This window comes from Diospyros lotus, chromosome 4 (assembly GCF_014633365.1).
Source record: "Diospyros lotus cultivar Yz01 chromosome 4, ASM1463336v1, whole genome shotgun sequence".
In the NCBI taxonomy this organism is placed as follows: Eukaryota; Viridiplantae; Streptophyta; class Magnoliopsida; order Ericales; family Ebenaceae; genus Diospyros; species Diospyros lotus.
In genome coordinates this window covers 1,176,011-1,202,691 of record NC_068341.1, presented here as the reverse complement: position 1 = coordinate 1,202,691, position 26,681 = coordinate 1,176,011, and the positions used below count along the sequence as shown (strand labels likewise).

The 26,681-nt window shown below is 32.2% G+C and overlaps 2 protein-coding genes across 15 annotated transcripts in view; one reads left to right on the top strand and one right to left on the bottom strand.

The window, feature by feature from the left end:
- Positions 1–8,778: 8,778 nt before the first annotated feature.
- Positions 8,779–26,681, bottom strand: part of LOC127800010 (vesicle-associated membrane protein 722) — a 21,442-nt gene continuing 3,539 nt past the window's right edge. The window contains exons 1-5 of one of the 2 annotated variants that reach the window (XM_052334380.1): positions 15,052–15,524; positions 11,783–11,924; positions 11,573–11,693; positions 10,823–10,885; positions 8,779–9,238 (exon numbers count right to left, since the gene is read on the bottom strand). In XM_052334380.1, the coding sequence (XP_052190340.1) occupies positions 9,095–9,238; positions 10,823–10,885; positions 11,573–11,693; positions 11,783–11,924; positions 15,052–15,241 (660 nt within the window). In that variant the 5' untranslated portion in view covers positions 15,242–15,524 and the 3' untranslated portion in view covers positions 8,779–9,094. Of the gene's footprint in view, positions 9,239–10,822; positions 10,886–11,572; positions 11,694–11,782; positions 11,925–15,051; positions 15,525–26,681 lie in introns of those variants that run through there. The other variant, XM_052334381.1, reaches the window with a different exon arrangement.
- LOC127800007 (uncharacterized) overlaps positions 16,699–26,681 on the top strand; it is a 30,548-nt gene continuing 20,565 nt past the window's right edge. The window contains exons 1-13 of one of the 13 annotated variants that reach the window (XM_052334363.1): positions 16,699–17,409; positions 17,850–17,917; positions 19,246–19,383; positions 19,509–19,784; positions 20,769–20,855; positions 21,233–21,334; positions 21,411–21,476; positions 21,796–21,903; positions 21,978–22,039; positions 22,934–22,978; positions 23,776–23,849; positions 24,064–24,131; positions 25,817–25,885. In XM_052334363.1, the coding sequence (XP_052190323.1) occupies positions 16,827–17,409; positions 17,850–17,917; positions 19,246–19,383; positions 19,509–19,784; positions 20,769–20,855; positions 21,233–21,334; positions 21,411–21,476; positions 21,796–21,903; positions 21,978–22,039; positions 22,934–22,978; positions 23,776–23,849; positions 24,064–24,131; positions 25,817–25,885 (1,746 nt within the window). In that variant the 5' untranslated portion in view covers positions 16,699–16,826. The remainder of the gene's footprint in view (positions 17,410–17,849; positions 17,918–19,245; positions 19,384–19,508; positions 19,785–20,768; positions 20,856–21,232; positions 21,335–21,410; positions 21,477–21,795; positions 21,904–21,977; positions 22,040–22,933; positions 22,979–23,775; positions 23,850–24,063; positions 24,132–25,816; positions 25,886–26,681) is intronic. The other 12 variants (XM_052334376.1, XM_052334371.1, XM_052334364.1 and 9 more) reach the window with 12 other exon arrangements.

Genomic DNA, 26,681 nt, shown 5'->3' with positions numbered 1-26,681 from the left:
CGACCAAGTATTTTTGTCGATCAACCAAGTATGTGTTTTGCCTTTTGTTAGTCGACCAAGTATTTCTGTCGGTCGATCAAGTATGTGTTTTGCTTTTTGTTAATCGACCAAGTGTTTCAATCAGTCGACCAAGTGTTTCAATCGGTTGACCAAGTGGTATTTTGGTTTCTGTTAGTCGACCAAGTGTTTCAATCGGTTGACCAAGAAGATAATTTGGCTTCTGTTAGTCAACTAAGTGTTTTTACTCGGTCGACCAAGTCCCTATTTAGTCGACTAAATCTTCTTCATCGATTGACTAAGTCCTTAGTTGGTTAACCAACTCTTTTATTCTGTCAACTAATAGAATGTATTAATTATTTTGTTTTGGTCCGACTCTTTTCTAAAGTTTGTAATTCTTCCCCAAAGCTCTTGTGATGTCTTAGTTATTTTCAAAAATCATCTCGTGGATATGTAGGTGTTCCAAAAATGGGAAAGTAAATTAACGGTGAGAATTGAAAATGAAAATCATGAGTTTTTAATGGTGAATTCATGTAATCAACTTGTTTGACCTTGAGAAATGGTATGGAATTGAATCCCAAGGAATGATGCTAAATCATGTGATGAAAATACCAGTAGCTCATGTAAGGATATAATCTTGACATGTCTAAGTGCGCTTGATGATTATGATGAGAACATTGCTAATAATGAAGCATGTTCGATATGTTTACTTGGAACCTTCATGAGCATTGCATGGTATTATTATTTGCGCACCTATATTTTGTGCGGCGGCTATGTACCGCGGGGTGAGAAAAAGATATCCTAAATAGCGCCTGACGTGGGTAAGGTGGCTATAAACCTGGTAGGCGATGCTCAAGCCAAATGAATGGCTAAATGATTTTTCTATGTATATGTATGCATGCATGTGAATGAAAGGCCTTGAGGGCTGATGTGCTGCATGGAAATTATTTATTCATGAGAAATGAAATGATGCATAAAATGCATAATGACAACGGCATGGGAATGATAATAATGATTGAGAAATGAAATGATACATGAAATGCATAATGACAATGGCATGGGAATGATAATAATGATGGGATCTAATGGGAAATGCTACTCGTACTTGGGAAGTTGAGTCTATTCAATTTTGGTTTATCCATGCCTTGACTCTATTGATTTATTTGTTGTAATATATACTTGTTGAGCTTTGTGGTTCACCTTGTTTATTCTTGTCATTCCAGGTAAGGGAAAAGTTATTGTTGAGGGCGAGTCCAATAAGGCTAGAGCCCGGGTTTAGTTGTGTATAGGGATGTCCCACCCTCAAGATCTATGGGTGTAATGTTGAGGGCAGGAAATAGAGAGTTCGATTTGTTGTTAGAACCTTAGTGCCCTTTTATTTGAAAAATGTTTGGGCGGTAAGCCCAAGATGGTTGACAAATCATTTGGCTTCATCGAGCTAGTAAGATTAAAACTTGTGATTATTGTTATTGAGATTACTAGCTTAAATAAATGTGATTATGGATAGAAATAGCTGAAGATGTACAATTCGTATAGCTAGCCTCACTGAGCTAGTGAGATTAAAACTTGTGATTATTGTTATTGAGATTTGAATAAATTTATATTTGAAATTTATATTTTATAGTGACCAAAATGTTAACACTTAACACCCCATTGGATATATGAATATATATTTTAAAATGTTGGTGTCAATAATTACTAGAATCGTAAGAGTTAAATACATTCTAAAATTAGCACAATCATAAATTATATTTATTCATCCGCATTTATCGATAACTCAACGGTAAAACAATTTTTATGTAGTTATAGTCGTATCATTGCTAACGATATAATTGACTTTTGGTAATATCCATATCGCTAGATCACGTAACTGTTTAACTTAAAACAAAGCATCTTTAATCAGTTAATAATTTCGACATACATCCTAAACTCAAAAATAATTAAGGATCATTAATCTCAATTGAACCATCATCGCAAATGATATAACCGTCTCAATTTTATTTCACGGATGATGTGAATATTGTACAAAATTATGTATAAATGTAACAAAAGTGTTTGTAGAATATCACTACAAACTTGCAATATTCATGTAATCTGCATAATATTACAGAATATTCATATAACGGTTATAATATTAACAAAATATTGATGTAATCTATGTAATATTTACAAAATATTGTGCAATATTCACAAAATATCTATATAATTTGCACAATATTCATGTGACCATCTTTAATTCAAATTTTAAATAAGCATTTAATGGCTGTACAGTTGTCAGTTATATTCAATTTCATATTGATTAACCTTATGAACAACTTAATAAATGAATTGTCACTATTTAATACAATATGGTAAGAAATTTTATTTTATTCTTAAATATGATATATTGATTTTGGTTTCAAAATAATTTCATTAATGGATGATAAATGTATATTATTTGGTAACATTTTATCAATTAATAATATCAGGGCAATGCTAAGGTTATTTTGGAACTGAAAAAAAAAAAATCATTGTTTAAATAGATATAAGATTATTTTGGAACTAAAAAAAATCATAAAAGATATAATGGAATAAATATATATATATATATATATGTATCACTTGTTAGTTCAAAAATAGAAAACAAAATATTAGAAACACAGTTTTTGTTTAATGGGGCAATATTTACAATTTAAATTTTTTTTAGACTTACGATAATTTACCTTTATTTCAAATTTATCATGAATTGCTTATTCACGAAATAAAGTAAGCAAATGACTTTTATTCTACCTACCACTAGAAAAAACATGTATTCTAGTTCGTAATATATAATGATGTTACCAAATATGAATTGGTTGCTATCTTCTCTTGCTCTATAAATACGTACCTTGCAAGCTATTTCATTGCAACACTATTTTCTTCTCTCTCTCGATAGGTCAATTAAGAGTTCTTGTTGTCTATTTTGATTCTACAAGTCCTTCTTTTTCAAGTCAAAGAGGTTTGAATGTTCTGTTGTTAGAGATATCGACATGCGCTCTAGCAAGTTGTTTAAGATAAATAATCTTTGTAGATCTTGGTTTTTTATGATTATGTATAAGTGTTTGAATGGTTTGATTTGGCAAACCATTCCCACACTTACCAAGATTTCAAATCAAAAGATCCAACTGGTTATTTCTAAACATCTCAAATATTGAATCAATGATTTACCACATCTTATGGTAAATCTCTCTTTCTCTCTCTCTCTCTCTATATATATATATATATTTCTATATATATACATATATAGATTTTGTTGTTTCATTTTAATTAGTTTAGATTAGCTAATTAACCTTTTTTGTGTTCCTTTGATTGCAGAGCATACCAAGCCACATTGTTGCTACGGTTCTGCAGAAGAAGTGCAACAACAAGAGCTTAAAAATTGTCTAACTTCACTTGGGATCTTGGGAAATTAGAGATCACATGTGAGATGATCTTGAGATATGTGAAACTAGTAGATAACTAGTAAACATGATATTCTCATGACCATACACATGTGAAATTATTAGTTTTATAGAATCCATGATCAGGACATGGATGGTTGAAGATGCACAAATCATTTGGCATCGTCGAGTTAGTAGGATTAAACTTGTGATTATTGTTATTGAGATTACTAGCTTAAATAATTATGTGATTATGGATTGAAATAGTTGAAGATGTACAATTCGTATGGCTAGCCTCAGTGAGCTAGTGAGATTAAAACTTGTGATTATTGTTATTGAGATTTGAATAAATTTATATTTTATAGTGACCAAAATGTTAGCACTTAACACCCCATTCGATATATGAATATATTTTTTAAAATGTTGGTGTTAATAATTACTAGAATCGTAAGAGTTAAATACATTCTAAAATTAATACAATCATAAATTATATTTATTCATCCGTATCTATCGATAACTCAACGGTAAAACGATTTTTATGTAGTTATAGTCGTATCATTGCTAACGATATAATTGACTTTTGGTAATATCCATATCGCTAGATCACGTAACTGTTTAACTTAAACAAAACATCTTTAATCGGTTAATAATTTCGACATACATCCTAAACTCAAAAATAATTAAGGATCATTAATCTCAATTGAACTATCATCGCAAATGATATAATCGTCTCAATTTTATTTCACGGATGATATGAATATTGTACAAGACTATGTATAAATGTAACAAAAGTGTTTGTAGAATATCACTACAAACTTGCAATATTCATGTAATTTGCATAATATTACAGAATATTCATATAATGGTTATAATATTAACAGAATATTGATTTAATCTATGTAATATTTACAAAATATTGTGCAATGTTCACAAAATATCTATATAATTTGCACAATATTCATGTGACCATCTTTAATTCAAATGTTAAATAAGCATTTAATGGTTGTACAGTTGTCAGTTATATTCAATTACATATCGATTAGCCTTATCGACAACTTAATAAATGAATTGTCACTATTTCATACAATACGGTAAGAAATTTTATTTTATTTTTAAATATGATATATTGATTTTGGTTTCAAAATAATTTCATTAATAGATGATAAATGTATATTATTTCATAACATTTTATCAATTAATAATATCAGGGCAATGCTAAGGTTATTTTGGAATTGAAAAAAAAAATAATTGTTTACATAAATATAAGATTATTTTGGAACTAAAAAAATCATAAAAGATATAATGGAATATATATATATATATATGTATCACTTGTTAGTTAAAAAATAGACAACAAAATAATGGAAACACAGTTTTTGTTTAATGGGGCAATATTTACAATTTAAAATTTTTTTAGACTTACGATAATTTACCTTTATTTCAAATTTATCATGAATTGCTTATTCACAAAATAAAGTAAGCAAATGACTTTTATTCTACCTACCATTAGAAAAAATATGTATTCTAGTTCGTAATATATAATGATGTTACCAAATATGTATTGGTTGCTATCTTCTCTTGGCCTATAAATACGTACCTTGCAAGCTATTTTATTGCAACACTATTTTTTTCTCTCTCTTGATAGGTTAATTAAGAGTTCTTGTTGTCTATTTTGATTCTACAAGTCTTTCTTTTTCACTTGAATGAGGTTTGAATATTCTGTTGTTAGATCGACATGTGCTCTAGCAAGTTCTTTCAAATAAATAATCTTTGTAGATCTTGGTTTTTTATGATTATGTATAAGTGTTTGAATGGTTTGATTCGGCAAGCCATTCCCACACTTACCCAGATTTCAAAACAGAAGATCCAACTAGTTATTTATAAACATCTCAAATATTGAATCAATGATTTACCACATCTCATGGTAAATCTCTCTCTTTCTCTCTCTCTCTCTCTATATATAGATTTTGTTTTTTAATTTTAATTAGTTTAGATTGGCTAATTAATCTTTTTTTGTGTTCCTTTGATTGCAGAGCATACCAAGCCACATTGTTGCTACGGTTCTGCAGAAGAAGTGCAGCAACAAGAGCTTAAAAATTGTCTAACTTCACTTGGGATCTTGGGAAATTAGAGATCACATGTGAGATGATCTTGAGATATGTGAAACTAGTAGATAACTAGTAAACATGATATTCTCATGACCATACACATGTGAAATTATTAGTTTTATAGAATCCATGATCAGGACATGGATGGTTGAAGATGCACAAATCATTTGGCATCGTCGAGTTAGTAGGATTAAACTTGTGATTATTGTTATTGAGATTACTAGCTTAAATAATTATGTGATTATGGATTGAAATAGTTGAAGATGTACAATTCGTATGGCTAGCCTCAGTGAGCTAGTGAGATTAAAACTTGTGATTTTTATTATTGAGATTTGAATAAATTTATAGTTAAAATTTATATTTTATAGTGACCAAAATGTTAGCACTTAACACCCCATTCGATATGTGAATGTATTTTTTAAAATGTTGGTATCAATAATTACTGGAATAGTAAGATTTAACTATATTCTAAAATTAACACAATCATAAATTATATTTATTCATCCGTATCTATCGATAACTCAACGGTAAAACGATTTTTATGTAGTTATAGTCGTATCATTGCTAACGATATAATTGACTTTTGGTAATATCCACATTGCTAGATTACGTAACTGTTTAACTTAAACAAAATATCTTTAAACGATTAATAATTTTGATGTACATTCTAAACCCAAAAATAGTTTAGGATCATTAATCTCAATTAAACTATCATCGCTAACAATATAATCGTTTGAATTTTTTTTGAGGGATTATGTGAATTGTACAAGATTATATATAAATATAACAAAAGTTTTTGTAGAATATCATTACAAACTTGTAATATTCATAATATTACAAACTATTCATACAACCTTTATAATGTTAACAGAATACTTATATAATCTGTGTAATATTTACAAAATATTATGCAATATTCATAAAATATGTATATAATTTGCACAATATTCATGTGAGCATCTTTAATTCAAATTTTAAATGAGCATTTAATGGTTATCAAGGTGCCAGCTATATCCAGTTACACATTGATTAGCCTTATCAGCAACTTAATAAATGAATTGTCACTACTTAAAACAATATGGTAAGAAATTTTATTTTTTTAAATAAGGTATATTGATTTCGATTTCAAAATAATTTCATTAGTGGATGATAAATGTATATTATTTAGTAACATTTTATCAATTAATAATATTAGGGCAATGCTAACCTAATTGTTAAGGTTTAATAAATGCACCTTATCTTTTATTTTGCAGTTTCAAAATAATTTTATTAATTAAATTTTTTTTACAAAGTACGATTATTAACTAATAAAATTGTTTAGAACTAAAAACAAAGTGTATTTATTTAACATTAACAATTGCTCTATCATTACGCATAAGATTATTTTGGAACTGAAAAAAATGTACATTTACCTAAAATAAGGTACATTTATTGAAACTTAAAACATTATTTTGAATAATTAGCATTAACCTTATAATTATGCATGTAATTTCTATATTGCAATTTATTTCTTTTAATTTCTACCATATATAATCAAAGGATAACGTTGACGATTGTAATGTATATCTTTTAACGATTAGCCTTTTTGGGAGGTTAAAATTCACTATAAACTTAGATGGTTCATTTTACTCCTAAAATTATAATTTTTGGTTCACTTTACCCCTTGAAACTTTATTTTTCTACCTTAAATTCACTCTCGAATTAAACTATTTAAAAATTTTAAGGGTAAATTTGAACTAAAAAAAAAATTAGTAGTTAAATGTCCAAAAATAAAAAAATTCAGGGCCAGACTCATCTTTTTTTCAATTAAATATTAACTATACATTATTTTAATTTTGCCATGAATTGTGGATTCACAAAATATGGTAACTGCAACAATGATATTACAAAATATTTACTCGGTACTCTTTGATTGGCCTAGCTATAAATACCTATCTTGGCCAATGCAAAATCATTCATCTCTCTATCTAAAGGGTCATCAAAACCTTCTGTGCCCTATTCTTTCTAAGCAAAACTTTCTTAATCAATTCAAAAAAAAGGTTATGTTCTTAATTATGGAGATCTTTAGTAGAAGATCGAGTTGTTCGTCTCTAGATATGTCAAAAATTGAAACGGTTCTGAGCGAAGACTATACATTGTTCGAAAACCCCTTAAATTTCTCATACTTATACAAAAAAAAAAAAAAGTTAACGTCTATTAGTGTTTGGGTTTTGGTTCTTTAAATCATGAAGGAAATGTGAAGCAAGAAGTGTACCTTTGGATCACATGATTAGTACTTGCTCCATTCTTTATTCCTTTCCTCGTTAAGATTGGTATAATTTCTAAATCCACAATGATGGATGGTTTGATGGTGGCAAACCATCAAACCATTAAAGTTGGTCTATGTTTTGTGATAATTAAACCATTAACCAGAAAGAAAGAGTTAGATGCCAATTTTCTAATGATTATTAAAATTGGTCTATATTTTGTGATAATTATTTAATTTTTTTATTTTAATTATATTTTTAAATTTATATTTTTGACTCAATTTAACTTTTATATTTTAATTATTTTTGTATGTGATAACTCAAACTTTTTATTATTTTAATTACATCCTTGTATATATATTTCAAGTCAATTTAACTTATATGCTTAAATGTATAAAAAAAATATAGAGTAAGATGAATCAATTTAATTTTTTTTTACACATAAGAATACATAAATTAAATTGACTTAAAAACGTAAATATAAAAATACAATTGAAATAATAAAAAATTCGAGTTATAATATAAAAAAAATCAAAATACAAAGCATTAAATTAATTTAAAAATAAAAATATAAAGGTATAATCAAAATAATAAAAAATTTAAGTGACACCACCAAAAAAATATATATATATATATATAGACAAAAATATAAATTTAGCCATTTATAAAGTCTAAAAAATAATCATCAATTATACCACGTATCACTAGAATAAGCATTTATTTTATCATGTCTTATAAGTTCAACTACATTATTTTATGCCTTTATTTTATCACCATACCCACAAAATATGGTGATTTTGAGTGTGCAAAATATTTGATCATACAGCGGAACGAAGCTTAAGTTGGTGCTCTTTATGGACAGAAACTTTGGGACACACCTCAATATGTCGTTTGGCTGATACTAGAAATTCGAAAATCCATTTTGGATGCATCCCTTGAGAAGCTCATAAAGCAGATGGACGGACGGACGGGCTGAACCTGTGGCGTACAAATACTTCAAGAGGTTGAAGTTGAATTTGAAGTTCAAGGTGAGGAAAGAAGAGGAGGAATTAATCCAGTCAGTGGCAACACAAATGGTCAGTTATTTGGGCAGTCATCCAATTACAGTATCAAAGAAATAAATGTTTCGTGTTGTGTAAAACAAACAAAGCCTTTCCTACTTGGCGTAAGAAATTCCTGCACATCACTTATACAACCAATTCAAGTTACAGCCCAAGAGCCCCTTAATAAGGTAACGTGGGCAGCAGGTCGTGGAGCAGCAATCAAGCTAGACATGAATTTCTGAACAAAATGTGAGGACATGTGGAAGAACTGATCCAGCAGCAGAGAACAATCCTAATCATCATCAACAATTGAAGCCTTTGCAGACAGATAGAACAATGATGAGAATCAAGACAATGAGGATACCCAGCACAATCAATTTTATCTTCATATTCTGGAACCACATCTTCCTCCTAATCTGTGTTCCTTGTTGCCTGAAATCTTGGGCCTGAAAAGGAAAAATTTCAGCAAAAAATTAAATGAACTACAATGAATCAGAAAAGCGATGGCATGATCTCGGAAAAATGCAATTGCTCAATCCACAGTTAGCATAAAACCCTACAACAAATCATCAACTTCTTGACAATCTCAACTTGAATCCACTAATTTAATCCATGGATCTGAATCACACCCAATAAACTATCCTCATCATGGCAACAAGCTCACAGCTCAATTTGTTCAACCCCATTTACCCACACAACCATTCAGAAAAATCATAGTTTTGGATATCGAGCATTATGAAATTTTTTGAGAGATCCAATCGTGTGATCAATCATATTGGAAATCAATGAAAAGAACAAGAATCATACACTTGCTGACGTGATGGAGGTTTTGGAACAAGAGAGGCGTACATGAGTTTTTGTTTCTATGTTTGAATTTGGTCCAGTTTAAGAAACATTCAACAAACTTATCAAGATAGCTAAAATTCCGCTTTAATTCCATTCACATTACCTTTTTGAATAAAACACAGACTTCCCTTCCAAGTCTTTAAAATGTAAAGCAACAACAGTTGCAAATTGTAAGACAAAAATCAGGCAGTCATGCAAAGGTATTATTGCAAATTGGAAAAGGGAAAGAAAAGATAGAGAACACACAACGGTGGAAATGTTGTCTTTGGGTTTGGCATCATGTAGCCAAGTTGATTGGTCTCACTCACTAAATGGTGGTCTGGTACAGCAGTGAAAGTCAATTATTATAGTTGGCCAACTTTCATTGGGACCAGGCATTATAAATGCATGTTGTGTGAGCCAATGTGGCAAGCTCAGAGGTGATACATTCTTAACATGTAACAATAGAACTTAGATCAAACTGAATATCTCTTAGGGAAAAGTAAAATCGAAGGAATCACAGTTTAATTTCAATAACAAGAAGTGGTCCATATATAAAGAACTTCATCAGGTAACAATATCTGGCAGATTAACACGTGTGATTCTTCTTGTTGTTACAAGAAGCCTAGATATGAATGCAGAACACCGATATGACATCAGAAAGAGACAATATTTCCAAAAAAGAATGATGTCAACTAAAAACGACATGGGAACAAATTCAATAAAATTTTCTATGTGAACAAATGCTCGTTCAATTTAAATCATAAATATATGTATCATATGCCAAAATGATAAAAAATTATTTTCTCACTCTTGGTTATTTTCCCTAAACTTGCATTAGTTTTATGTGTCCAAGTAAAACACATTGATACCTCAGAATGCACAGGTGTGTCTCCATAGGCGTCTAAAAAGATATTTTGGTTTTTAAAAAGAGTTAACTAATACAATATTTAGACATATTTAGATAAGAACGGATGCCAGGGACTCAGAAGCCAACAAGGACAAGCTACACTCCTTTGAAGTGAGTGTGCTTCTCACCCTACTTCATTAGCCCCCAAAAGAAAATACCTCAAAATTTGTCCAACAACACTTTCATAACTTCCAGAACATTATTAGTATCAACCAGCACTAAAGTCGTACAATACCAACAATAAAAATTTTAAATTATATGCAGTCAAATACACAAAATTCGGCTTTATACTGACCTGAGAGCGAAGATTCTCAGTTTTGTCTACCAGCACCTCAATCTTCTCTCCTCGGTCAAGAACCTGCAGAAAAACACATCTTTAATGCACCACACTCTCAAGGATGAAAAACACAAAACAGAGTTTCAGTTCTGACTTATGCTTGAAATGTCATAAACGCACCAGAATGCCAGGTATGAAAAATGCAGAGTTTCAGCTATGATTCAAGCTTCCAATGCCAAAAATGCAAGGGGACTGATTCCATATCCAAATTTACACAATAAGTACATAACTCTTAGCTATTACAAACCACAATATGATGTTGACTTAAAAACTTAAAATGAAAGTACACATCATTCTTTCTCACATAATAAAATTTTAAAACTTAAAAAAGGAAAAGATGCTGACAATTAACTTCTCATACACAAAAGTAAATTTTCAGAAATCTCTTTGCACTGGATACAAGGGTGCATACAGATGACCGTTCTTAACTTAGCAATTATGAGAATCTTGTGCACCAGTTCACCCTGTAAGTGATGAAATGATAAATAAATGAACACAAACCCATATTTTGACCAAGTATAAAAATAAGTATATGAAGTAATTTACATAAAAAATCAACAATCATATTACACAACCTTTTTGGGGGTGGGGGGAGAAAAAGAATAAAGAAATCGCAAGCCAAAATAGAAACCAAAAAAGAAAACAAAACAAAACAAGACTGCAATTGTTCATATTCACAAGAGAACCCCAAGATCAAAACTTGCTTACCTTTTCAATGTTTTCCATCATCACTCCCTTGACTTCAGAAACCTGAGCCTGCACCTTTGCAAGCTGGCTAACCTCCTCTGGATGATCCACACAGTACTGCATATGCTCCTTCAATTTTGGCCTGCAACAGTGTAAGGACAAAAAGAGTCGAGTACTATAAAGAGTGGAAACAAAATTTCGTATGGTTTTTTGACAGAAAAACAGAGATACCCAAACTCCTTTTTCAGGCTGTTGGCAACAGCAGTTGCAGCTTTCCCTCCACCATATCTCTTGTTAAAATCCTCCTTAACTCTTTCTAGAAATGCAATTGGAATTTGTCTTCCAACTGCCTCAACTGCAACAACACAATATGCTACATCGACCAACATAAGCAGCCCAGTTAGAACCAACCAAACAAATATTGCCAAAATTTTTTTTATATAAAAAAAAACATTAATTAAAATTAAGTCAAATAGAGCAAAAAACATTCTGTTGTTAGCCTCCTTACTGAGACAAAAACAGGTATCACTAATCCTACAAAACCAGTGACATTAGTTCTTATTATTCAGGGAGGTGACATTAACCAATTGTCAGATCACGAATCTGACAATGGAATTCTTGAGGGATCGAGAACGGAAATCAAGAGAGAATAGGGAGATTTTAGGGAGAGAAGGAGAGATTAGATTAGAGAGAGAATTTAGAGAGAGTTTAGAGAGAATTCGAGGGAAACTCATTTCCAATTTCATTCAACATACTCGTTTTAGCGCCTGGATCAGCTATTTATACTGATCCAGCAACTTGGGCGCCAAAAGCGGTTGGCTCGAGCCATGTGCGATTACAACTAGGCTATAGCATGCTGGAACATTCTTCCAGCTATGCTAAATATTGAAATTCAATTTCTATTAGCCTAATTACACATTATTTATACCGCTAGCTACTACCTCCAACATCTTGGTACATGACACCAATATGGTTGGCCAATGTGATTTCTCAAAAATAGAAGAAAGTTTGACAAGGTAAATAGTTCTGGAGGGTTGTCAATGAGTTGGATCCGACCTGTAAAATCCACAATCAATGTATATTGGATCTGGATCCAACTGATCCATTTCTAATTGAGTTGGATCTGGATCCCCAGAGGAATCAAGTATTAAACCATATCCATTTATAAATACCTCATTAAAAATATATTATCCTAACGACCACTTACGTGCAAAAAATCAAAACAAAGTTCCTTATTTCTAAATTATGTTATTCAATTTTACATATTAATTTTAAAAAATCTATTCTCATGCATTAATAACAATTAACTTTTTTATTCATTATTGTCCTAATAGTGAGATGGAACATTGTTCTTTACATGTTTGGTACCATTCCTCTATTATGACTAAAAGCAAGCTAACATTTTATTTGTCTTTCCTAAGTTTTTAAAATAATATTTTATATAATTTTTAAATCTAAAATTCAAAAAAAATAATGTGAGTTACATTTTTTTCATTAAGATTAATTTTATCAGTTTCTCATTATGAATGTATGGATATGAATGCAGCAGCATCTTAAATAATATTTTTTTTAATAAAAATTCTATCCATGTAGCATTGCTCTTGCCTTTTTATCTCCAACTTTTTCCTAAAACTCCATTTGGTTGGATGTAAAATACTTAATCGTAACACATTTTACTTATTTTTTGATGTTTAGATAACAAAAAATAAGTACATTTTTTTAAAAGCAAATATTTTACAGAAAAATATAAAAATGCCTTAGAAAATTTGATAAATTGAAGTTCTGAAAGTAAAACAACAACTTTATTATTTTGATCAGAAATCACACTTAGATTCACACTAACATTGTCAATATTTTTGGGGATTGCTTCTTAAATATTAAATATTTATGTTTCAATGTGTATATATAAACATCTTTTTAAAAGACATGTGAAATATATAGTTAAAATTTATATATCTTATATAAATTATTTTATGGCGAAGGGTCAAATAAGCCACTGTACTTTGGTTTCAGGGTCAAATTGGCCAAAAGGACTCTGCATAAGGCACCACTTGTGCATGAAGTATGAGAAGTATTTTTTTCCCCTTTAAGCTGATCTAAACAAATTTTGTTAACCTGAAATGATCTGTGAGGAAAGCACCCCAGTTCTGTGTTTTTCAGACACTTCCTGAGATTTAAATCTTACTAGTTCTCCTGTATTATCATTTGATAAAGGGGACAACTCCTGTTTTATGATGGAATGTTAAACTTTGGGTATTTAAGTTAATGCCAATTTGTCAAGAGATGTCCTGCATTAGTCTCTCTCTCTCTTTTTTTTTTTTGGCCTTGCAGGTGACCCTTTAATATCTAGGCTGGCAATGCAGAGGCAGACAAAATCATTAAGAGATAGGCAGCTAATCTTGCGACATCAGAATATTCTCTTAGCTTGTTAGCGTTTGAGTTGAGGGATTATACAAGTATCCCATGAGTCTTATTTATTATTTGTTATCAGCACACATTTATTGAAGAATGTGTCACTTTCCCCCTACTTTACAGCCATTTCCTTCTCAATAATTCCCCAAGTTGGTGAAGGCACTAGAAAAAGGAAATGATGGCCATAAGAAAGCATTTTGGCCAGCATATGCAATCAGAATAGGCATGTCAAACACGTCAAATTGTTATAAAATAAATAGTTGATGCATTATATAATTATCTCAATGTCATACAATTTTTTTTTTCACATAATACAGAAAAAACAGGGAAGGAAAATTATTCTGACATGTAATATAGAAGAACCAAATTCAAAACACTGTCTAGTCCAACCAATTAAAAAGGGATAGAAATAAATGAAGCTAGAAGCTTTAGTTTTTCAAATGATATTGTTGAATGCCAACAGGAAATGGCAATGAAATAGGTGGAAGAACAGAAGCTTAATCTCTCCCCCTCTCTGCACATCGTGATGTCCCACAAGAAGAACATTCACTAAATATACGCTGCCTGGTCTCCTGGGAAACACAAAAAGACTCATCTCGGGACATATATGGAAATTGTAACTTTGTCTGTCAACCCGAATGGCTCTGCCTATGTTGATTTTTGAAGGAGATCTAACCATGTTCCCTATACATTTTAGACCATGTTGAAATATAATAACGTGATCTATAGGATTTACAGGCCCCAGCACCAAACAGAAAAGAGAAAATATAAGGCTTTTGGTAGCATCTTTTTGTGCCATATGATCAGCCTCAAACGATTTACAGCTCCCACCTTCTCCAAAGAAGATATTAAAACCCAATAATAGCAATACCGGTCTACGTTACATTCCTTATTCATATCCTACGCACCATTTGAATATCCCGAAAGATCGTCCCTATTTCAACTTTTAAAAATAAGATTCAACTGACCAAAATGCAAATACAATGAAAACAAACCATTCAAAAATCCAAACACGCCAACCAATCAATTGCCGTACAGATCCAATACAAAAATAGAGGTTGAAACCAATCACAGGCAAGGGGACTCACTGAAACCGTTTTCGACGAGGTAGTTGAAGGTGTGGCCGTCACAGTTGTAGGTAAACTTGTTGTTGGAGGAGGGGAGCTTCTGGAGGCACTGCGACGCGATGCTGGTGAAATTCCCGGTGAACTCGGTGAACTCCGCCAGGATCACCGTCCCCCGCGCCACGAAGCTGTAGATCAGCGACTGCTGCCCCATCTCAATCCCTCTTCTTCTCTACACCCAAAGCGAAGCCCTAATCCCACTGCACAGCTGAAAAACACGCGAGAAATGGATCGAGAGAGCAAATTGAAGGACGGAGAGGATGGAATCGAATGCCTGCGACGCGGATTTGGGGGAAGATCAATCGAAGAAAGTCGTACGTCGTTTGTAGATTCAACAACATATGAATCCGAACATATGAACGCTATTCTTACAATATTTGATATTGGTTCGGACCACGCCCACGCGTAGAAATAGAACGGAAGGTTCTAAATCTAATCTGGAAAAGTATGCGAAACGTCCAAGTGCCCGCTCCCCTCCCCTCCCCTCCCCGCAACCACGCCGTATTTCCTTGAATTTCTCTCATTTTCTTTTTTACCCTTTTTGTATTTTATTTTTAATGTTTAGACAGGCTTTTGTGCATTTATTATTAATTAATAACATTATTTAAATATTAAAAAATATAATAAATACACACCGTCTAATAATAAAGTACATTTATTGGTGTGTAGGATATTATTTATTAAAATGAACAAAATTAGATTATATCAATATAACGTTTGAAATTTTTTTGAATTAACATATAAAATAATTAAAATAAGACTGTAAAATATTTTAATATTTTTATTATATTATTTGTTAAATTTTTTAAAATATATTGAGTAATATATAAGTTATTTTTTTTATTTGTAAAGTGATCGGTAAATTTACCTAAACAATTTTATATAAAAAGTCATGTGATTTTTTTTAATAGATTATTAAATAAATTTAACAAATATAATAAAATATACTTTTATTTGTAATATTTTTTATATCTCATTTATTTTATCTTATATCTTAGTTAATAAATATTATATAATAAAATATAAAAACATGACTCTTTAATTTAGATTAAACTAGAGAAAAATAAAAAGAGAACGAGAGATTTCATTATTGTAATTGACAAACAAAAAAAGATATAAAAAAAGAATTAACAATAAAAATAAACTACAGTCACAATAATATTTGAATAATAGAGATAATTGTTTGAATTTTTTTATATTTTTCAATATTGTTTATTTGTACGTTAAATTATTTAAAAAAATATTAAGCATATTATAAAAATATTTTTTTAAATATTATTTATTCGGGATCTCGATGTAAATTAAAAATAAAAAATTAATTTTATGAACTTAAAGTAAAATTTAGATTTGAAATTGAATTCAAATGTAAGACAATTCGAGTCTACTAATTAGCAGTGGATAATAACCACTTGTTGTTTAGTATTTTTTTATATTTATTTAAAATAAAAGAGGGAGAAAGAAATGGGAAATAAAAAAATAAAAAATATTTTTATTAATTTATTTAATGATTTAAAAAGTTATTATTTTGTAAAATATAAAAAATAATTTTATAATTACATTATATATATTAAGGAGTGATTATTACGATTTATCCAAAAATCTAACGAAGGTTCCAAGTAAAGGTTTAATTTTGGAATTGCGTTCATCGTTTGCCCCCTTCCCGTTCCCGCTTCTTCTACACATCTTCCCGCCAAACACACATTGATCTTCTCTGCTACGCTGCTCAGTCCCCTCCATCAATGGATGCGGATATGGACATGGACATGGACATGGACATTCCTCTACCAGAAGAGCTCGAATGGCTCGAAGCCAACTCTCACTTCTACGAAGACCCTGAACCCTATCCAGAAGAAGAAGATCACGAACCCTACCCAGAAGAAGAAGAAGACCACCATTTGGAACCACCACCACCAAAACCTACTCTATCCCTCCCTCCGAAATCCACGCCATCAGCAGATCCATCAACTATTCCGAAAACCCAAGTCAATATCAAGAAGCGGTTCCGATCCAAAGTCCCCGATTTTCTGAATTCCGACAAACATGGCCAGTTGCAGGATAAGCGGAGCAGGGCCGACGATGTGGCGCCTGGAGAGGACGACGAAGATTGGCTTCGTTATTCTCCACCCCGAAACGAGGTGGCTGAAGTGGCTGAGCCTGTGGTTGTTGTTGAGGAGGAGACGATTGTGTCGCGGTACGCTTCGAAGATTGACGGGGAGTGTGTTCCGGTGACCGGACTCGACGGCGATAGGGTTTATGTGAAGATGAATAGGGTCGAGGAGTCGGACCGGCGGAAGAAATTGACCGTGAAAGAGCATTCCAGTGGTATGACTACTAATACATAATTATCTTGTGATGCGTTTTTTTCAGTTTACTGCAAAACGCTGGAACATATAATAAACTAGAAATTGAAATCAGTCCTCAATTTAACGAACATCCTTGGATGCATGTTGAACTGTGAGGTTCGGAATATGTTTTGGAACTCTGATGGGAACTCAAAACGATATTAATTCTACTTCTGGAACTAGGATTTGTGGAAGTGAAAGAAAAAGACAGGAAAGTGATTGTTACATGTATATTACCAAAAAAGAAGAAGGATATATGTATATTTCAATTTATTTTTATTTTCATTTGTATCTAAAAATCCTTGTTCCGTACACCGATGAATGGGTGTAATTGGGTGCTTTATTGGCACTAAAATTGATACTGGTTTTGTTAGAAATTCTAAAATCAGGCACTTGAATTAAACTTCAACAACTTTTCAGTTGCAGGTCTTATTTCAGAACCCATCCATATTCTGATGCAGAGGGTGGAAACAGAGGCTTTCACAAAGGTACATTATATAATATACTTGGTAGTTCATGATCAACTAAGATGTTGAAGCAATTTTTTCTTTCAATAAATAAATAGACAAAAAGCTGCTTACCTTGTACAAAAGAATAAGTATGGAAGTAGGGGCCCCTTGCTAAATATTAACCAGAAAAAGCAAATAATACAAAACGTGCATAATGAAGGACAAGCCAAAAGGGACGTTCCTCCTCAATCATAAAAATTGAGCTTTCCTCTCCATCAAAAGTCTTCTTTCTTGATAAATGCAGCACCTAACATGGAAGAATAGTTGTCCGAATAGATATTTGATAGTCTGGCATGCAACTCCTCCAAGAGCACATGGAACTAGTTATAAAGACCAGCACAACCCACCACTCTCCCAAAAGGGAAAAACCAAAATGCTGAACTTCTCGTGCCATTCAGGAAGATGATCCACCAACTCACTACTACCTTTGTGCATAAAACACCAAATCTGATATATTCACCTGTGCACTCCTCAGATTATCAATACTGAGAATGGTTCTAATGGAGCTCATCATGTGAAGAAGGCAACTCTGTGGCAAGCATTCAATTATATCCATCCTTTGCCTGGTCATAGGAAAAACCTGAGCAACTTAAAGAAAGCCAAGAGCTACTTTGTTCTCTTTACTATACTGTCAGGAGAAGAAGTCTGTAGGGGAACCAATTATATGATAGATATAGAAGTGGTTGAATATAGTTGAAGGTCTGTTAAAGAAGCTTTCTATTTCATTTTTCATTCTGTGTTTCCTTCTACTGCTAAATCAAGGAAATGCTAAGTAACTCATGAAATAAAGTTATGAGTTTTATATGAAGATCACATGAAGATAAATCCCATATGAGTGTTCTACTCAGTTTTAAGAGTTCTATCATGGGCCACATTGCTGCATAGTTTTATCAAGTAATGATGTGTAGGATTCTGATATTTCCAGAATTTGGGAACTAGAATTGATTTAATCTATAAAACTTCTCCCTTAATTCTTATGATCTCAATTTTATGACTTTTTCAATTATGGTCTTCATTTTGTGGTCTGAATGCAATCATGTCTACCTGCACACGTTATTTCACGTAGTTGCTTGATAGCACTGCAGTTATTCCTTGAAGTTCTGGAAGGACTTTTCTGGCCAAGATCTTTGGAGTAGGTTAAGCTTGGGAATACATATTTTAGGACTTTTCAAGTGTTGAAGGTGACTTTTTAGTTTTCTATTAGGGATGGAAAAGATAAATTATCACTTGTAAGCTTACATAGGATTCATTTAGATATCTCTTATGCATTACAATTTGACTTAACATGGATTATCATGTTGCAACAGGCTGTTCAAGCTAGTGTTCAATGTGACAATGGCACAATCCTTCCTGAAACACCATTGGTGAATGAAAAGCTTTGGGTGGATAAATATGCTCCAAATTCGTTTGTGGAACTTCTTAGTGATGAACAAACAAATCGTGAGGTACATTTATCAGTCTTAGTTTTCTTGAATTCAAAATCTTCTACTAATAAGTTTCAAAGCGCTTTGCCTTCAATGATGCTACTTGATTTGACTTTCTGCTTATTACTCAACTGTGCTGTTCCTAGGTACTTTTGTGGTTGAAACAGTGGGATTCTTGTGTTTTTGGATCTGAAATTAGGACTACAGGAGATGAGGTTTTGTCTGCTTTGAGACGACATTCTTCAGCTGCTCAACATCAGAAACTCTCTGATAGGAGCTTTCCAGGGAAGAGTAGAGGATCTAGATTTGGCACAAAAACTTTCAAAGTTTATAATGATTTGGGCCTGGAGAACAATGACCCCAAAGGTGTTTCAGAGTTATGGAAGAAGAAAAATAAGGGTTCTGGTCCTCCGGAGCACAAGGTCAGCTTTGGAAATCCTTCCCTTGTATTTAGTCCCTTGCCTTTTCCAAAAAAATTACTGCATGATACAAGGACTCTATGGGCTAAATATGACCGCAACTACTCTACCTTCAGCTGCCAAGCATTCGCAGTTACTCCCCAAAGTTGAAACTTGCATGAAATTATCCCCATTTCATCTGTGATTTCATGTAACAGTGGACCTGAAATATCTCCTTTCTGATCCTGCATATTCCTGGTTGGTTAGTTCATAAGGTGAAGATCCGCTTGGAATTCATGTTGTTTCTTATGAACAGATGGTCAACCAAAAGAGAATTTGTGAGGCAAAATAGCTAAATCCACTATGATATTGATCTCAATCTTGCTTTATTCTTGTAATCATTGGTTTCGTTTTCTTTTTTGTATCAACAAACTCATGGCATCTAAAGGGATTTCTTGGATGTTACTGCATGTGGCTATTTCTCTACTAACTAGCACTAATCATATGACCATGTGAATCAACTTAGTTTCAAAAGAGTTCTGCAACAAAGATGTTACTTTTTCATCATTAGTTTCAGCCATTAATATCCTATCAGAGATGTTTCTGTGTTTTCTTATACTATTTGATGAACCTATGAATTAGTTGGCAACAATAACCAAGACACATTGTAGAATAGATCATACATTCTGGAATAGCCATTTATTGATTGAATACATCACTAGAGGACTCTAGTAAAACCCAAAGGATCTGATTTTTCTATTCTCATGTTTTGTATCGGAGCATATTTGAACTTTGTTTTTATTTATTTGTGCTGCTTTTCATTCCAGGAGAACATATTTCAGCAATATATTCCTTCTGGGATTTAGGTTATTAATCTCTGAAATCAATTCCTATTTGCATGTTCTTATCATATTTAATGTCCCACAATTGGTACAAGACTGTATTCTTTACTGTTCATTTTTGAGTTTAAGGTAAAGGCAATCATAAGAAATCTTGTAATTTTTGCAGATTCTTCTACTCTGTGGGCCCCCAGGGCTAGGGAAAACAACCCTAGCACATGTAGCAGCCAGGCATTGTGGATATCGTGTTGTGGAGGTTCTGTTTTTTTGAATCATGCATATAGACATGAGTGTTTCACCTCTATTGTGTTTTGTTGTTCTTTTAGATAAGCAGCTTCTAGTATATGCTGCTTTAGGTCCTACAAGGAACTATTCATAAAATTTGCATATCATTATTTTGAGTACATTACTGTGGGTGAGGGATCCATCTCTTCTGGGTTTAATTTTCAATATGTTCTGAAGTATCATATAAGAAATGTAGTGTTTTTGCATCTGTTCAGAGCTTGATATATTATTAATATTTGTCTTGCTTATTAGGGTGGATCAGTTTCCCATGCTAGAATCATTCTTAATTTTGTTTGTCTTTTATTTGTTACTTCTAAAAAACTAATCAGTTAATGTTTTTCTGAGCAGATAAATGCAAGTGACGATCGGTCTTCATCAACAATTGAAGGGAAAATTCTTGATGTGGTTCAGATGAACTCTGTCATGGCTGACTCAAAGCCTAAGTGCTTGGTGTGTACTATTCTTACATCATTTACCGTTATCTTTTCTGATACAGTAAAACATAATTGTCTTTATTGCTTTATAGGTAATTGATGAAATAGATGGAGCTCTTGGGGATGGCAAGGGTGCTGTGGAGGTCATTCTGAAGATGGTAACTTATATGGCCTTTATATAGTAGATGCTGTCGCTTTCATGCATGAGTGCCCAAACAGTTAAAATATAGGCACATTTAATAAGTTAGAGATTCATGTCCTGCTCTCTGGTGTTTTATAATTCCTCTAACCAGGATCTCAGAAACAAACTGATGCTACTGAATAGAGCATCAACTTCTTATCTATCTTATTCTCTGTTTTAATCTGTTGAAGATAGGTTCTCCAGCTCTTCATACCGATCCTTTTTTTTTTAGTCATGCTTTATGATGGGAAGGGATACTTTTTCCAATAACAATGAGACATATGTTGTTGATGCAGCTCTCTGCAGATAGGAAGTCAGATGCTGGAAAAGAAAATGTGGCTAAAGAGGATCATGGGAGGACAACATCAAAAAAGAAGCATAGAAGTGCACCATTGTCCAGACCTGTAAGATTGAGTTGTCTTACATGGTTGATTAGTCATTGTCTTAATACTCAAAATTGGCAGAATGTGATATGCAGGTGATTTGCATATGTAATGACCTATATGCTCCTGCCCTGAGACCATTACGCCAAGTGGCAAAGTACGTAGTTCTTGCTTGACTGTTAAAATTGTTTGAATTTATATGGCTTCTATTGTGGATTAATCCAGTTATGATAAACTGGTAATAATCAATTCTGGCCAGTCATTTATTTATTTTCAAGATAAACAGGGAAGTTCTTATAAGAACATAAGACACCAATTTTATTATTTATTTGTGTTCCATCCATGAAGCAGAAGTCCTCTGTTTGAGTTGCCTCATTTGCATTCAGTAGAATATTCCAATTTCATCAAATTTTGTATTTGTGAATAGGGAACTACATGTGCCTGGGCACTCTAAGAGGAACAATGCCATGTTACCAACAAAAATGAAAAAAAGAAAAGAAAAGAGAAGTATGGAGCAAAGCTTAATAAAACAATTAAAGTATTAGGTATAGAAACAGATCATTTTTTTGTATTATGTAAAGAGAAGAATTTGCATAAAAACTATAGTGTGTTGATTTATTATCTGTGACAATCAATTTATGTTTCAATCTTCAGTTGATCTAGAGGTGAACTTTATTTCTCTCTATTGTTTCTTTGGAGGCAGTTCTTGAGTTCTCTGTCTGAACATTCTTAGGAGGTTACCATGATGCTTATAACTGGCTCAAATACTGTCTGATACCATTCTATTCTTTACAGCACCATAGCTAGTCAGATTATCGACAATGGTGCCTCAAACTCTTGATTCATTGAGATGAAGTTATAATGGAAAATTGGCTAGACAACAATATTTTTGGTTTTCTAGTTCCTTGATCTTCATTGGGTCAATGTAGGGGAATTTGGAGATCTATAAGTCTTTGTATTGCCCCATGATCATGATATGAATATATCATATATGCATTGCGCCAAGTAGAAATATATAAATTGACAAAAAAACGTTCGCTCTTGGTTGTAGGGTTCATATATTTGTTCAACCAACAGTTAGTCGTGTCGTATGCAGGTAAATGCTCCACTGTCTCCTGTTTCATGGGTCTACATTTGAGTTCTATGTATCAACAATCACTTTGATTATCAATCCTGTTTCTGCCTTACTTTGTAGTTTCAACTTCTTGTTCACAATATTGGTCCTAAAGTGATACACATGGTGCAGCGAGAAATTTGATCATTGGCAATATTTTGTAAAATACTTGTCACCATCATCTTGTGTGCTTGTATTTTATTCTACAATAAAATCAAGTTCCTAAGGTTTCCCTTTTCTTTAGTCCTTCAACATATATCATTTGCATATATGGAATATTTTCTCCAGTAAAAAGGTATCTCTCTGTGTGATATACAGCACTCGTCTGTTTCTCACCACAAGGTCGTTTTATTCTCCATCAAAACTTGAGTACGTCAACTTTCCGTACAGAGATTTGTTGTCAGAAATGCATTTGTGTTGGAAAGCCTTGCTATTGCCTTTTTTCTTTTATTTAAAAGGGAACCCCCAATGCATGAGCCTTCCCATTTTGATTGTACTCTTACCCCTGCTTTGCAGAAGGCTACTTTTTATCACAACTCAAACCTATCACTTTCCAATCACAAAGGAGCAACCTTACCTTTGCTACCAAGCTTTACCCTTTATATTTTTTTTTTCCTTTTATTTGCTAATGTAATTTTGAATTGTATAATTGTATAGTGATTACGATGAGTGGCTAGCTTATCTAGTTGTGCATCTGTTGACATTTTATATTGCATTCAAACTGCCACCTCTTTCTCATTTTAATTGACCTTGTTTTGTTGATAAATGGTTATTTATAGACTGAAGCATATATGTTACAAGGAAGGACTAAGGACGAGTTCCATTGCACTTACTGCACTTGCAGAATATACTGGTGAGTAATAGCTTCACTGCAGCATGTCAACAGTGAATAGATCTTTCATTGCTCCTAGAAATCAAGGTTTCTTGAATTAAAATGGGGAGAAGTTATATAGAAGCATACAGGCATTCTGCATATCCACATGTACTATTTTATCAAGTTTCTGCCTTCAATTTGACTTTTCTGAATGTTTTGCCCCTGACATCCTGGTTTGTGTCTTCTTTTTCAGAGTGTGATATACGCTCATGTTTAAATACTCTTCAGTTTCTTGACAAGAAGAAGGAAACACTTAATGTGGTATGATACTAAGCTGACCCTTCTCAGAAGTAATTAAAAGTATACTACTTCCATCCCAAATATTCTGTTTTGGTATGTCCAAAATATAGATTAAAAATAAATATGTACAGCCACTTGGAAGTCAAAAAGATAAAGCTTCACAAATATTTTGACACTATCCTTTATAAATAAGTGGTATCAAGGAGTCATTTGGAAACCAATAGCTTTTCATTTGTGTGGTTGGTATGAAAAGGCAAAATAATTAAACATGTATTGATTTTGACAAGGTGTCACAATGGTTAGGCACGATCTAGGAAATTATCCTCTTGAATCTAATGACACCAGATGATCCAAAGCAGTAGCAATTTGGCTGTGCCCTCTATTTATATGGAATTAATTGCCAGGAAAGACAGTTTCTATTTTAAGTAATGTAGGCAATCGGTTTTTTTGATTATGTATGTTTAAGTGTGCACAGAAACGTATTCAGTCGCATTTGAAACATCTTTGAGGTACATGACAACAGTAGACAGTCATGTTTTTTTGATAGGTCAGGTTCTTCATTAGGTATAGTTTTAACCTTTTCCATTAAATGTCTAAGTCACTTTTGAAGCCTCTTCTTGAAGTGCGTGATGATAGCCTTTTGACTAAAAGGCTATGGTCAAGGAGAAAATCTCAGTTTCTTTCCCTTGAAATGATTGAAACACATCAGTTTCTTGAGAAAACAGCAGAAAACATTACTAAAAACCTGAAACATTCTGATATGATTACTTGTTACATCAAGGTGTGGACAATCTAACAAGACTCATTTTTATTTATCTACTTCACTGTAAAAATATAATTGAGAACAAAAAAATCTAAATATATAATAGAAAGATTGAGAAAATTTAAAAATAAAGGAGAGATATAAAGTAGAAGCAAAATTGGTTCTTACTTATCCATTTACTTCTTGTTACATATAGAAACTTTCATATTTCTCATTAGCTTTCTTTTTTTAAATTCTATTATTATAAGAATCTAGCACCATTTTTAACTTGTATTCATAGTTTTTACCATTCAATGTAGTTTCTTGAACTTTGTTCTTAGTATTGTTGTAGAAAACAAAGGTTAACCATGTTTCATGGGAGATCTCCCATGTATTATGAATGTTGTAGCATTCATTTGTAATTTATATTTTAGTTATTGTTTATCAGTACAGATTTTATTTGGTTGAAATCTTATGCATATTTAGCAACATAGGTACTTGTGGCTCATATATTTAATTTAATGGACAATAATTTAATGGGGTTTGAATTTAATTGTGACCCCTTCACTAATTCACTTGTAACTTCATGTGTATGAAGCTGGATAGAGCTCATACAAATTTGAATTGTATTCTAAGCTTGTATAATCATTTACATAAACTTGACTTTCTGTTTACAAATATTTTTACTTCTGATAGGTAAACATTTCATTTACATCAAAATGAAAATTTGATCCTTGACTATGATTCTAGGATCAAGGCTTTGTCCTAGCCATATACAGGTGGCATTGATGTGGAGTGCTTATTCTTATTGCTTTAAACTTGTAGGATGAACTTGCCATTTTATAGTAAGGTTTTGAGGAAGGCAATCTTTCTCATGAAAAGTTTGTTTGTAACTGTCTTCATACTTGTTTGTTTTCTTGATTGATCTCCTGCAACTATAATTTGCATGGTTCTTTGGTCTTAGTTGGAGATCAGTTCTCAAGTGGTTGGCCGCAAGGACACTTCAAAAAGTATTTTTGACATATGGAAAGAGGTAAAGGAGTAAAGTCTGTTGACTGCATTTTTATTTTCAGCATCTTCATGGGGCATTAAAATCTCCTGTTCAATTTTGAAGATTTTTCAAAAAGAGAAAAGTTAAAAGGGAAAGGAAGTTTGGTAATGGCAGCAGCAGAATGTCAAATGAATTTGAATTTCTGCGCTCCCTAGTTTCTAACCGGTGAGTTTACAACTCTAGTTAAACATTTTGCCTTTTCTCTTTCATCATTCTAATGGAAATACCTAACTGTTCAATGACTGATCATTGTCTAGTGGTGACTACGACCTAATTTTTGATGGGATCCATGAAAATGTTTTACAACTCCAATATCATGATCCAATCATGCGAAAGACTGTAAGTTATAATTGCCATGAATATCTTTTGTATATCTCATAACTTCATTCAAACTAGCTAAATTTCTTATATTATATCTGTCTAATGTGACATGCAAATGAAGGTAAAATGCTTGCATGGTCTTGGTGATTTCGATTTAATTCATCAATACATAATGCGAACACAACAAATGTCTCTTCAAGGTAACAACTCCAGCCACAATAATTTTGGACTTCATTATTGAGGATAAATTCCAAGTTAAAATCTTTAACTCCCATTTTGCATTCTGTAGTTTATCAACCCACTATTGTGATGGCCATACATGGTCTGGTAGCACAAAACGTGAAACCAAATATTGAATGGCCAAAGTCTTTCCAAAGGTACCTTGTTTTCGCTTTATAAGTTTGTCTTCTATTGGGATGAATCCTTGTTCATACTATTACATGTTTATGTGAATTGA